Source organism: Tasmannia lanceolata, unplaced genomic scaffold, assembly GCF_043159265.1.
Source record: "Tasmannia lanceolata isolate RefF3 unplaced genomic scaffold, GAP_Taslan_0.1 ptg000016l, whole genome shotgun sequence".
Taxonomy (NCBI): Eukaryota; Viridiplantae; Streptophyta; class Magnoliopsida; order Canellales; family Winteraceae; genus Tasmannia; species Tasmannia lanceolata.
In genome coordinates, this window is record NW_027518693.1 from 2,316,267 (window position 1) to 2,330,641 (window position 14,375).

A 14,375-nucleotide genomic window follows, 5' to 3' on the forward strand; every position below is an offset into this window, starting at 1 on the left:
TTCAAGTGATCCCAAACAAGCAGTATATAATTTTCTTAGCATAAAAATGATTTTAAGCTTTAGCCCTGTATGGGACTTTGCCCCCAATGGAACTTTGCAATTGTGAAACTTACTGCAGTTTATTTGATCATTGGAAGTTAGCCCCACCTGCTTTGACTCTTTAGGACGCCGATCGATCAAGTGGGTCCCATGTCTTATTACCATTGAATCAAGATCAAGCAAGAGAAACTGATAAAAAAAATTAACTACAGGATTTTCAGCCAGATCATTTGAATTCCATGAACAATAAAATAACTGTACCAGTAATTTACTCCATTCATTGAGAAAACTTAATGTCCTTGTAACACTTGATATCAGTGATAAATAAGGGATCTAGATTGCAATTAGCCAACAAAAAAAATCAAAAATAAAAAATCTCATCTAACCCATGAATTAGCACACTATTCCAACCCATAATTCTTTTCGAAAGGTTGGACTGTATTAAATTATTTGAAGCTCAGTCTATCCAGTTTCTTTGGGTCTGACAAATTATGTGGTTAGAACATCAGGGAGAGTGGTTTGACCTCCAAGAATCTTACCACCCACATCAGGAAAATTTTCATTACCGGGTAATGGCCCAATTCTTCCATCTCTCTCCACCTGAATTGGGTATTTCATCAGGTGCCCCTTCATTTCTTTCATATCATCAGATACATATGACTTCCAGTTATCTTTTGCTAGCTGATTTACACGCCTAACACACTTCAATGTCTGTGGTTCGCGGAAAGAATCCTCCAGAGAGCCTACTAAATGCTCTGCCCAGAGCGACATCCGATACCCATATACCTATAAAAAAACCGTATCACATTAGATTAGTTGTACATTTATAATCACAAGACATCTAAATGATCTTCTTAATACCTGTCTTTTCGGATGTTGAGAACCAATTTTGAGTCAAAAATTGATTATTGGACTCAAATTTACGTTTAATTTTGAGTTCAATAATAAGTTTTTGACTCACAATTGGTTCTCAAAATCCAAAACAACCAGGATTTAAACAATAAAAATCAATAAGATAAGTTCAATGCACTAAAATACAAAATTCTCTATTAATCTTTTTTTTTGGGTGTAGGAAAGCTTGGGATTGAACCTCCGACCTCCAGGTTGAAGAACAAAGCCTTGACCATTGAGCTAGAGGCTCAATCCCAATTCTCTATTAATCTCCATCAAGCATTATTGTACGAATTTCCATAAGTATAATTGCATAATGTTTGGTCACACTTTCCAATTTTAAGAATTTACATTCCGTTCATTAAAGATGGGTCTAGAAATTTAATGCCCAAATGTTGAACATCCCTTGTATTATTTCTGATTCATAGATATGTGTATTTTTTTATGAGTAAGGATATGTATTCTTCCCATAGAAGTTCCTGAATTTCAGTGGACAGTTTTGGCTAGTATTGCTTCTTTTGTTTTGAATGGCTAGTTTTAGCATGGTTAATAGATAAAAGTGCATCAGGATATCTTAGTCATTCTACTTGGTAGAATCATTTTAGCATTATAGATATTTATACAAGATTTTTATATTTAACCTTTTAAGTATATAAAAATTCCCCTAGCAAATGAATGACACATTGCATATGCATTTATTAAGACTAAAAAAATTTCAAACCTGGCCATGTGGATGACTCTGCCTTCCAGCCCACGTGTAATTGGGTTGGTAAGCACCCATAGCAATTTCTGTATCCCTTGAACCATCCAATGATCTTTGGTTAATGTTCGCAGATCCCATGAGTACATACTCGTCATCAACTATCATTCCTTTTGCATGAACATAGATCATAAATCTTAGGAACTTGTTGGATAGACACTGCGAAATAAGGTTCTAGAGGTAAGACAACTAGTAATAAGCAGGGCATTCCATTCTCAAGTTACAAGAAAAAAATGCAGATTTCTTTTTGAAGTGCTTGAATCTTTCATTTCAAAATAAAATTGAGCAACCACATAAAGCTAAGGTCCTATTCATTTAAGATTATGACAACCGATTTTGAGTGACAAACCAATTATTAGACTCAAATTTAAACGTAATATTGAGTCCAAGAAAACTTCTAACTGGCCGGTGAAGGATTATTTGGTTCAGAAAACTCTCTTTGTTCAACAGTGTACTTTCATATTTTGCTCCTATTGCCTTTAGGTTCACGAACTCATCTGCAATTGTATTGTGGCAGCATCTGAGATCCAAGTTGGCATGGATTTGTTTTACTTCCATAAATTTTGGTAAGCATTGATAATTGCTGACTGGCAATTCTAGTTGGGATCTTTCCGGAGAAACTCAAAGCTCATTCATTGTTGAGACACTAATTAATTACAAAACATGGTAAGTTGTGCATGAGTAGCATAACCATAAATAGATGTAGCTAAAGGTTTACAATTTAATAGTGTGGTAGCAAAGGAAGTATTCTAGTCGTTCTACTTAAACTGTGCCCTCACAATATAGATGTTTTATGCTCAATGAAGCATAGAATGATGCTATGATATTTCTGAAGATTTTCATGATAGCTAGGTGTAGGGTTAAGTTGGCTTAGCTGTGCACAAAGAGCACAGGGGAGAGTATCAAAGGTGGATTCGTCTAATGAATTTTGAGACCATCCAATCAATTGTCCGACTGGGATCAAATGCTACAAGAACGATTGGTGTATTCCATGATCTAAATCCCAAGGAAACAATAGAACCAGATATCATCACCAACTATAGGAAGATGAGAGAGAAAAATAGAGGGGGAGATTTCATAAGGTGTATTTGTAGAATGAGTAGCACACTCCTTGCGAAACTCCTACTCTCCTTGGGAGTGAGTTGCATAGAGAGAATGCAACTCCAACTCATATAAGGAATCCTAAGAGTCTTACAAGGATTCCCAGGTTGAGTAGCTTAGTGGGACCCACATGGACGTCCTATTAACTCCAACTTCTTCCACTTGTCCATGGTGGGGCACACTTGCAACCGCAAAACTCATCCGATTCTCTCCATTGAAAGTGTTTTCTTCACACTGAGAAATAGAGCATGCGACTAACATGAGTTTCTCTTCTTGGGAGAGTATCATGGTATGTTCCTATCTAACTAATTTTGATACATCTAACACTTTCCCTAGACATATTCGGCTATATCAGTTTCTAATCCTTCTCAACCCTCAGAATAATGCCCACCCAGTGTGCAACTACAAACTTCTAGAAAAACAAACATATTATATAATAGTACTCATATAGAGGAGTACATAATAGTATTAAAAAACAATGAAGAAAACACAGATTTTCTGGCAGAAGATCTAGTTAATGCTTACATCTTCACCAAAGAATATGTTACCAAAGACTCTTCCTCCATTCCTCTTGTCGTTTAGCTTCAGAACAATTGATTTCCCAGACATGCCCCTTCCAACCGCACCAGTCATGACCATAAGAAACATTTTAGAGTAACATATATCAAACTTCTACTTCACAACATAGTCACGGGTCAATGAGGGCATAAAGGTTACCTTCATAACCAATAGTACCACACAATAAGGAAACAGGGGATCCTTCACTTGCTTTTATGGGTTAACATTAGGTTGATATATGGGACACGTAGTATGATCATGGTTTCCATATTTAGAATGATGGAACTTTGGTGTCTAGGGCACATAATAAGGAAGGGAAGAGTTAAGGTCGATCAACAAAAGATAGCTTCCATTCAAAATTGGCCTCCGTCCATCACCTTGATTGAATCGCTTGAGGACAAGCAATCTTGGGAGGGAAGGACTAGTAATGTATCCCTTTTTGAAATAGGGTCTAATGTAGGCTAGGATTGTGGGCCATTGCCCTCATTTTTGTTACAAGTAAAAATTGTTGTTTTAACAGTCAGAAGGGTCTAATCTGGGTTAGGATTGCAGGCCATCACCCTCATTTTTTCATCTGGTTCACCATTAAGAAATGTCGTTTTAATATCCAACTGAAAGTCTTCAAAGTTCTAAGTCCGTATGTGCAACAAAGGATAAAATGAGGCAAACTGAGGTGTGTCTTCAACGGCCGAAAAAACAATTGTTGGATGTTAGGATCGCATGATTGCCGTGACTTTTAGCCTATATGATATGCACACTAAGGCACATGAAATGGATGGTTTGGACAAATCAAAGATACGACCCACCATGCCACATAGAGTGTGCCTAATTGTATTACAATGAAATCTCTCCCAACGAACCATTCCTCAATATCTATATATTACATCATATTATATTGAATTATATACGTGTATCATATCTAGTCGGCCGACTAGAGGCACCTCTCTCTCTCTCATATGTGTAGAGAGAGAGAGAGAGAGAGAGAGAGAGAGAGAGAGAGAGAGAGAGAGAGAGAGAGAAAACGGTTCCTACACATATGTGTAGAGAGTTCTCTACACACTAGCTTAAAATACAGTGGGGGCCCACATTGTTTGGGTGATCCAAGCCATCCATTTTAAAAGCCCTCACATAGATAAGGTGTTTACAAAAAAATCAGATCCATAGCAAATGAATGGCACATTGCATATGCATTTATTAAGACTAAACAAATTTCAAACCTGGCCATGTGGATGACTTTGCCTTCCAGCCCACGTGTAATTGGGTTGGTAAGCACCCATAGCAATTTCTGTATCCCTTGAACCATCCAATGATCTTTGGTTAATGTTAGCAGATCCCCTGAGTACATACTCGTCATCAACTATCATTCCTTTTGCATGAACATAGATCATAAATCTTCGGAACTTGTTGGATAGACACTGCGAAATAAGGTTCTAGAGGTAAGACAACTAGTAATAAGCATGGCATTCCATTCTCAAGTTACAAGAAAAATACGCAGATTTCTTTTTGAAGTGCTTGAATCTTTCATTTCAAAATAAAATTGAGCAACCACATAAAGCTAAGGCCCTATTCATTTAAGATTATGACAACCGATTGTGAGTGCCAAACTGATTATTAGACTCAAATTTAAAAGTAATTTTGAGTCCAATAATCAGTTTGGCACTCACAATCGTTTGTCATAATCTTAAACGAACAGGAACAGGGCCTCAATATTATATGAAGAATCAGAATCGAGTACATATAAATTCCCATAGGTTTTTTGCTACACAAAGTTGCATCGAGTTGACAATCCATTTTTTGAGCAACTCCTAACTGGCAAGAAAACTTCTAACTGGCCGATGAAGGATTACTTGGTTCAGAAAACTCTCTTCGTTCAATAGATATTAAAAAACAATGAAGAAAACACAGATTTTCTGGCAGAAGATCTAGTTAATGCTTACATATTGACCAAAGAATATGTTACCAAAGACTCTTCCTCCATTCCTCTTGTCGTTTAGCTTCAGAACAATTGATTTCCCAGACATGCCCCTTCCAACCGCACCAGTCATGACCATAAGAAACATTTTAGAGTAACATATATCAAACTTCTACTTCACAACATAGTCACGAGTCAATGAGGGCATAAAGGTTACCTTCATAACCAATAGTACCACACAATAAGGAAACAGGGGATCCTTCACTTGCTTTTATGGGTTAACATTAGGTTGATATATGGGACACGTAGTATGATCATGGTTTCCATATTTAGAATGATGGAACTTTGGTGTCTAGGGCACATAATAAGGAAGGGAAGAGTTAAGGTCGATCAACAAAAGATAGCTTCCATTCAAAATTGGCCTCCGCCCATCACCTTGATTGAATCGCTTGAGGACAAGCAATCTTGGGAGGGAAGGACTAGTAATGTATCCCTTTTTGAAATAGGGTCTAATGTAGGCTAGGATTGTGGGCCATTGCCCTCATTTTTGTTACAAGTAAAAATTGTTGTTTTAACAGTCAGAAGGGTCTAATCTGCGTTAGGATTGCACGCCATCACCCTCATTTTTTCATCTGGTTCACCATTAAGAAATGTCGTTTTAATATCCAACTGAAAGTCTTCTAAGTTCTAACTCCGTATGTGCAACAAAGGATAAAATGAGGCAAACTGAGGTGTGTCTTCAACGGCCGAAAAAACACATTGTTGGATGTTAGGATCTCATGATTGCCGTGACTTTTAGCCTATATGATATGCACACTAAGGCACATGAAATGGATGGTTTGGACAAATCAAAGATACAACCCACCATGCCACATAGTGTGCCTAATTGTATTACAATGACATCTCTCCCAACATAACCATTCCTCAATATCTATATATTACATCATATTATATTGAATTATATACGTGTATCATATCTAGTCGACCGACTAGAGGCACATCTCTCTCTCTCTCTCTCTCTCTATATATATATATATATATATATATATATATATATATATAGAGAGAGAGAGAGAGAGAGATATATAGGATCACCCAAACAATGTGGGCCCCTACTGTATTTTAAGCTAGTGTGTAGAGAACTCTCTACACATATGTGCAGGAACCGTTTTCTCATATGTATATATATATATATATATATATATATATATATATATATATATATATATATATATATATATATATAGAGAGAGAGAGAGAGAGAGAGAGAGAGAGAGAGAGAGAGAGAGAGAGGAAACTGTTGGTGAGCTTAAGCTCACCAAACTTATGGTGAGCTAGCTTGCCCAATCACATGGGTCCCACTTTTTGGGGAGTGATCCAAACCATTCATTTGCAAGGCCTTATCATAGATAGGGGGTGTACCAAAAATCAGCTCCATAGGATCATCCTAACCCCTCCATTTGTGGAGGACAAAAATGGGGCAGATTTGTGTCTGTCCATTTTTGTCCTCCACAAATGGAGGGGTTAAGATGATCATATGGAGCTGATTTTTGGTACACCCCCCATCTATGTAAGGGACTTTCAAATGAATGGTTTGGATCATCCTAACAAAGTGGGCCCCCATGTGATTGGGCAAGCTAGCTCACCATAAGTTTGGTGAGCTTAAGCTCACCAACAGTTTCCTTATATGAGGACCACATATAACCTTATATGCGATCGACCGCATATAACCTTATAAGGAATGTGCGGTCGACCGCATATAAGGTTATATGCAGTCGAGGGCCCAAACACATGGGTCCCACATTTTGGGTGGTGATCAAAACAATTCATTTGCAAGGCCCCATCATAGATAGGGTGTGTACAAAAAATCAGCTCCATTGGATCATCCTAACCTCTCCAAAAGTTGAGGGCAAAAATGGGCAAATTTGTGGCAAACGGTGTCTGTCCATTTTGCCCTCCACTTTTGGATGGGTTAGGATGATCCTATGGAGCTGATTTTTTGTACACACCCTATCTATGTAAGGGCCTTGCAAACTTTGGATCATCCTAACAATGTGGGCCCACTTGAGTTTTGGGCCCTCGACCGCACCTAAGCTTGGTGCGGTTGAGCGCACAATCTTATTCCTCACAGACACACACACACGCCCGCGCGCGCACTAACTCACTTACACACACAAACACAAACACACATATAGCTATTATTTCCAGCCCCTTTGTTTTTCCTCTTCAAAATTGTTATTTTATCAAATAACCGAATGGTCGATCTTGAATATGGTCAGAGAGAGAATTTCGAGCATCAACTGCTCCTTCCCTTCCCCATTTTGAGTAGGCTAGAATAGATGAAAGAATTAAGAAAGTCATTTTAGAAAAATATGAAAAAGAGACTGCAAGGGGCAGAATGTCTAAAAAAAGGGGTTGGAAATATCATTTCCCACATAATAGACATATCTATGAGGGCGAGCCTTGGCGCAACGGTAAGGTTGCTCCATTGTGACCTGGTGGTCACGGGTTCTAATAAAGACACTAGTGGTTAAAAGAAGTGTTGAAAGATTCTCATACCGAACTGCTTGTAACGGGTTCAAGTCCACAACGGTAACGTGATAAGAAAATCAAATAAGGAAAACAAACATGGTGCAAATTGCCTAGATTAATGGGTCACAAAACCAATTCCCTATATGTATCTAAATATGCTCAACTTTTAGTCTTTTACTATGACATAAATTAAAAAAAAAAAAAAGATTCTCTTCCAAGAAAGAATTAGGATTACCAAATTGTTATCCTAATCCTTCTGGATAACAAGGTTGTATGCAAACAGATCTAAGTGTAGTTTCTGATCCACTAAATTGGTTAGACAGCCCATCTAACGTTGGATCCTATTATGACTATGTTCCAAGGCCTGATTTTAGGGGCTCTAAAAACAAGTGGATTGCTCATCAAAGGGGAATTGGATCAACAAGCAATAAGGCGATATAGTCTTTGATCTCATTTGTTGAATCAGTGTATCCATCTCGGTAATGGTATATCATTTCATTCGCACGTGCAAAATTGAGTACCCTAGTAATGACAGGCATCGGAATATGATTCAGATTAATGAATTCTTGGTTGATGTCTTTCCACGCAACGGAAACCATTTCTTGCAACTTCTCATGCGCCTCTAGCTCTGCGCATCTGTGCGACTTCATGTAGAACTCCACAACCGAAGGAATGTGTCCTCTTTCTTTTTCAAACTACATGTTCGAAACCCATGAATTATATGCAATATTGTGATAATTAAAACATGTGAAAATAGAACTTTTCTCTCTTTCTTTTTTTGAATTCATCATACCTTGCGTGATTGGATATCATTAAGGACTCGTCCCAGTATACAAGTTGACTTAATGATATTGGGGAAGCTATTAATCAAATCAAAGGCCTCTTTTTTCACAATTTCATCCATGCCAATGTAAGAAACTATGATCAGAAATGGGTAACCAGCAGTGATTAGCGCAATGTTCATGTACTCCTCAAATGTTGGACGATCCCCTGAGTGAAACCATTTGGCCTCCTCGAAGTAAGCTCTATTCAAACATTTCATCTGGGATACCCAACTGTAGAAAATTACAACTTGGGAAGTATATGTAAGAGGGATAACCAACTGTAGAAAAAAAAAAACTCAACCAATAAACCATCTTTATTGTCATTTTTAGTGGAGTGTTTGAAAATATGCCCTTGGACTAGAACTCGTGCAATGTAAGAGGGAATTCACTTGGGTGAGTCAATGATTGGCAGTAAATTTTTCAATAAATCGGGTGAGTCAAAGGCGTTAGATTGACTTGATACAGCAAAACTCATACTTGGACGAGTACTCTGGACAAGGTAAAAAATGGGAAATGATATATGCGCACCTTTTCATTACTTGATTACTTGGGACACCCAGCTAGAGTGTATCTATGAATGCAAAGGGGCTGATGTACTTCACATTTGAAGGAATGAAGTGACCTGATTGCCACGTACAATGCAGCTGGCTGTCTCAAGCGACAAAAAGGGGCGCATTTATCATTACCATAAAAACAATTGACTAGGGCTGTTCGACTTGGGGAACTTTCGAAGATTGGATTAATGAAAGATATAGTTACTATATCTACTTAGATACATAAATAGAAAACATTAACGATGCATATCATACAGATTCTTTTAAGTAAGTTATACGGTATTTTTCATCCGGCGTTAATCCCTCCTCAATTTCAGAGACCGTGTTAACGAGAGCATGAAAATACACTTTCATGTACTCTGGTAGTTGATCCATGGCCCCAATATCCCACCTGAAAATTCAGTAAAAATTCACATTTTCAGCTTGAAATTTACATTTTTAGGTCAAAGAAAATATAAAGGAATGACATTTTAGTTATAAATCTCTCAATTATGGATTGGAAATTTGAAAAGAAGATGAGAATGCAAATCCCAGACCATTGGATTACAGCAGTCAATATCTGGAGTTCATCCAGTGTACTATAAACGTCGTAAATATCATCCATAATAGATATGAATGAAATTATTTTGGTCAAAATCATTCTAGCTCTGCAATACTGTGGTTCGAAATACACTCCCAATATCCAAAAGTACAAGTCAACAACTCTGTCTCTAGTGAAAGGTAACTTTGTTGGGAGGTCAATATCTATCCACCACCTAAGGAAAAGTATCAACATATCAAGTGCAAAAAAACACTAATATTGCTGGACTTCATACAAATTCAGTTCTTGCAATTTACCTTGAGATGTCTCTTAGCTCTCTTTGATGAATTGACTGTAAGAGATTGAAATCTAACTTAGCAAGCTCTAGCAGTACTTCATTCTTTGTAGACTGTTCTTGGTATAAAGTGATGTATTGTCTTGCATTCGGCCTTGGGAGGCTCTTCTGTAAAGGCAACTCTAGGGATTTCTCTACATGTCTTGCAAGAGTAGGACTTAGGTGGGGTATCATGGACTGGAGGTGCTTTGCGGTAAATGCCAAGGCATTATCAAGTACAATTTCTCCTTGTGTACTAAGATGTGCCGCTTCATATAAATTCAACATACCTAGTGCATCGCTTGCTAAGATCACATTGAAGTTTCCCTCGTCGTCCATAAATTTGAGAAATACATCTGTTTGACAAATAAAATTTTGCGACATTCATCATCAAATATCAAAGATGAAAATGAAAATGATACGCACAAATGTGTGAAAGCACACTAAATTAATAGAACATCAAACAAATAGTTACTCATACCGGATGAGACATTATATCTGTGTTGTCTAAGTAGTCCGAATCGGAGAGAAACATCATTAAGATCATCATCATTGTATCCGCCATTTGTATATGCAATGTAAATCCGGCTTAATGCCTCTTCGATTTGTGTTTCGAAGTGATAGGCCACTCCAAGGAGTTCAAGTGTATCGATCAAATTCATTTCTAGGAAGGGATCACTGGAATTGCTTAGCATGCAACTCACTTCTTCTTTCAGTTCTTCAATTCGTTGTCTAGCCAATGCATCAGGCCCCTGGACAAACACCTTACACTATTAAAAACATCCTACTAGTTTAAAAAGCATGACTCATTCTTATTGCTAGATAAACAATGAAAGGGGATTCAAGTAAGGATAATTATGATGACGATGCGGATGAAGATGTTGAAAAGGAATATTTTATGCACTAACTAGTGGATACAAAAAACAAACGAAGAAAGCCAAAGTATATGGAAACTTATCTAGGCCGGATACTCACACTAAGCATGTAATCACCTTCAAAATAGAAGAGCTATTAGAATTGTTGGGTCCTAGAGATCTCACCCTCTCCAATGAGGACTTGACTTGTCATTTGATATTTAAATTTTCCACGAGATATGCAGGTTATTTCTCTAATGAGCCAAATTTGAGGACCGAGAATTCCTTTAGCTTTTTTCAGTACTCAACAATATTTTACTACATATCTATTGCGCTTTCGCATTAGCTATATATCTACAAAATTGAATTTAAAATCCTTTGACTAAAATCTTAGTAATCAAGAGACAACTCTAAAACATGTACATCTTTAACAAGTTATTTTATTTTATTGATTTAATTTTTCAAAAGAATCAGTCAGATAGTAGACATCCGAAGTTATTAAAAGGGTATATTCTAGGCCATGTTAGATTATACATAAGACCCAAATGCTAAAATGGCCACAAACCCCTTTCAAAATGCCCAACAAATCCAACTTTCAAATGTCATCTGTGATCATAACCAGAAACATGACCTTCAGATCTACCACTACGCAATCGCAAACCCAAAAAAATTAAAAAGTTAGTTAAAACTCTGATAAAATTGTCCGACAAAATCCAATTTTTGAAATATGGGTAGAGTTCTTAGTCTTACATTAACTTAAGTCTCAAGATCTCAGAATTTTAATCCTTATAAAGAAATAAAACCAATGCAATTAGACATACAAGAGATTTCAAGACATACAAGAAAATTCAAAATTCTAGACTTTAAATTTGATTTTATTCTTCTCTCCAAAAGCGCAATGTTTTAATTTCGCTTAAACGTAGGAAAGTTAGGCTAGATCTGTTGGATATTTTTAAAATATGTTATTTTGTAAAATAGAAAAATGAGATTTTACAAAGAGACACTTCTTTTTATGTGAAAATGTATTTCTAATCAAAAGACACTTGTGTTATGGAAAGGTGTTGTTTTAAATGAAAGGATTCATTTGAAAGGGTGCTTTCGTGTCTTTTTACCTTCTATAAAAGAAGACTTGGGATCTCATTTTTAAATCGTCTTTCTCCTCTTTATTCTTTCTATTTTCTTGTTATTTAAAGGGCATACTGGTTGCCTTGAACTTGGGGTGCAGCCCTTGTTCTTAGTGTAGGCATTGTATCCTCGGGACTTATTTCCATGGTAGCCACCTGCATAAGTGGGGAAATTAAAGTCTTTAAGAGAAAGCCTTTTAGTTGCCTTGCCTACTTCTCTTCCTCTCTTATTCTCTTCCTTTGTTGTAAACAATTTTGTTCATCCACCATACCAATTTGTCCCAAAGACTTTAATTATACCCTCCATTTGGTGGCGATTAAAAGACTGGTTCGATTTGGTTATCGATTCGGTGATTGCGGGTAAGAAACTCAATGTAGAATTGGAGAAAGAGGTACTCATTTAGTTTCATATATATAATTTATTGCTTGGGGCTGTCATTTGGTGATTATCCAAAGTAGCATCAAGCATCGTGCTTGCATCCTTAACAATCAACCGAATGATTGTGATTGCATATACATTCTATTAGTATTTTGGCTAATGGATAATTTAAAATTTAGAATTTTGGGCACCATACTACTAGAGCGACGTAAAATCTGACATGTACATTTCATGCATGACATGACTTTTAGAAGTAAGAAAGAGAAAAACAGACACATGGATGTCGGATATGATCAGAGATGAAGGTCATTCTTGTGATGAAGGTTCATTTACGCCTATATATTGATAGATATTGTGTTTCATGCATTATGATTGAGTTATCATCAGTTGGTATTCATAACGTGAATATACGATTGACATAATCATAAAGTGAACATCTTTTTTATTTGAAAATACATGGTTAAAGAGTATCATCATGTATATAGTAGCATGCTATATAGAGAAATTCTTTCTTAAAAATGTTATCAAGTATATCTACTTTGAGAAGATAGTATGCATAACTAAAAAAATATTCTGACCATTTTGAATTTGAGCAAATTCAAGATTGCATATATGATTCGGATTGAAGTAAATCCAGGATTACAAGTTAGATTTGGATTTGAAAATCTAAGCAAAAAGATGAGATTTGGATTGAAAATCCAGAATGAAAGACGTGAGTTGGATTCAAAGAAATCGAAGAGCATAAATGTGATAATATTCCATGAGATTGGAGAAGTGACACTGAGGGTCACTAAAGGTAAATTATTTTATCCATGAGGTCAGAGTAAGTGGCAATATATTGCTACTAAACCGGTAAAATTTTTAACATGGATAATAGTATTTCTTGAGAAATGTTTTATCTTCTCAAGAAGCTAGTGAAATCAATATTCAATATTGTCTATGAGAAAATTAAAATACATATCCATATCCGAAAAACTAGTTAGGAAAGGGGAGTGGCCATATACCCTCTTACTAAAGTGTTATTCAGTGATGAAATAATCAAGTGATAAAATATGGAAAACCTCGAGGGAAATGGGATTATTTCCAGTAAGGCATCCGAGTGAAAGCCTACTCTCTAATGGTGATAGTTTTCAAATACAGAATGGTATGCGATCACTCTTCACATTAAGAGTTCAAAGGAGATCATTGAGAGAGAGAGAGAGAGAGAGAGAGAGAGAGAGAGAGAGAGAGAGAGAGAGAGAGAGAGATTTTTATATGGTGCCCAAGCATGAAGTCCAGTGTAGGTGGTACGTCAGAAGTACTGCCCTTGATATAATTTGATCCAACAACATCATATTAAAAAGTGGCCTGCTGTTGGATCAAATATCAAGGGGGTTGCTGCCACCACTGGACATCACACTCGGCCACCATATATATTTGGGATGATACTTACAATTTCATGAGAAGACAATGTATGAACAAATTCACCCCATAAGTTAGGATGAAAGTTTGCTGACTGACGGACGACCTCCTTTTCACTACTAGATGAATGGAGAGTGGGAGAAGAATCGGAGGGGCAGCCTTCAAGAGCCATGACTATGAGAGTAGAAAGGATGTACTAGATCTTGTTTCAAGAACAATGCAAATTGAAGGCTCATATGACTGAGAATTTAAAGGACTGGGTTAGAGCGTGAAAGACAAATGTACCCACCTCACAAAGAAACAGGTTTTTCATTTCCAATTAGTGAGTGAAATATTTCCACGTGCCATCATTGTTGGTTAGCTCCTTAGATGTCTTGAATTATTGACATTAGGTAGTTTAAAGAGTTTGATTATAGGACAAGATTAAACCACACTATTAAGTAGGCAACTCTCTGCTTCTTGTCATGCATTCTATATATGTAGATCCCATTATTAAGTAGAGATTAATTTTGCATTTGTAAATAATTAAGTGGTAAAACTTTCTTAATTTATCCTCTTACTAAGTTTGTATTAGTAGGTACAAATCGTGTAT

At 36.6% G+C, this 14,375-nt stretch overlaps 1 protein-coding gene across 2 annotated transcripts; it reads right to left on the reverse strand.

Moving 5' to 3' along the window:
* Positions 1-310: 310 nt before the first annotated feature.
* Positions 311-14,118, reverse strand: LOC143848099 (beta-cubebene synthase-like). Of its 2 annotated transcripts, XM_077356906.1 has the most exons (10): positions 13,815-14,118; positions 10,507-10,777; positions 10,009-10,381; positions 9,708-9,926; positions 9,427-9,562; positions 8,587-8,835; positions 8,315-8,488; positions 4,567-4,764; positions 1,652-1,849; positions 312-825 (listed from the first exon to the last, which is right to left on the reverse strand). In XM_077356906.1, exons 1-10 carry the CDS (start codon positions 13,953-13,955, stop codon positions 529-531), a joined length of 2,256 nt encoding a protein of 751 aa, XP_077213021.1. In that variant the 5' UTR covers positions 13,956-14,118; the 3' UTR covers positions 312-528. The 2 variants fall into 2 exon arrangements, with proteins under 2 accessions (XP_077213022.1, XP_077213021.1); XM_077356907.1 differs by lacking the exon at positions 9,708-9,926 and having other exon boundaries at positions 311-825.
* Positions 14,119-14,375: the final 257 nt, after the last annotated feature.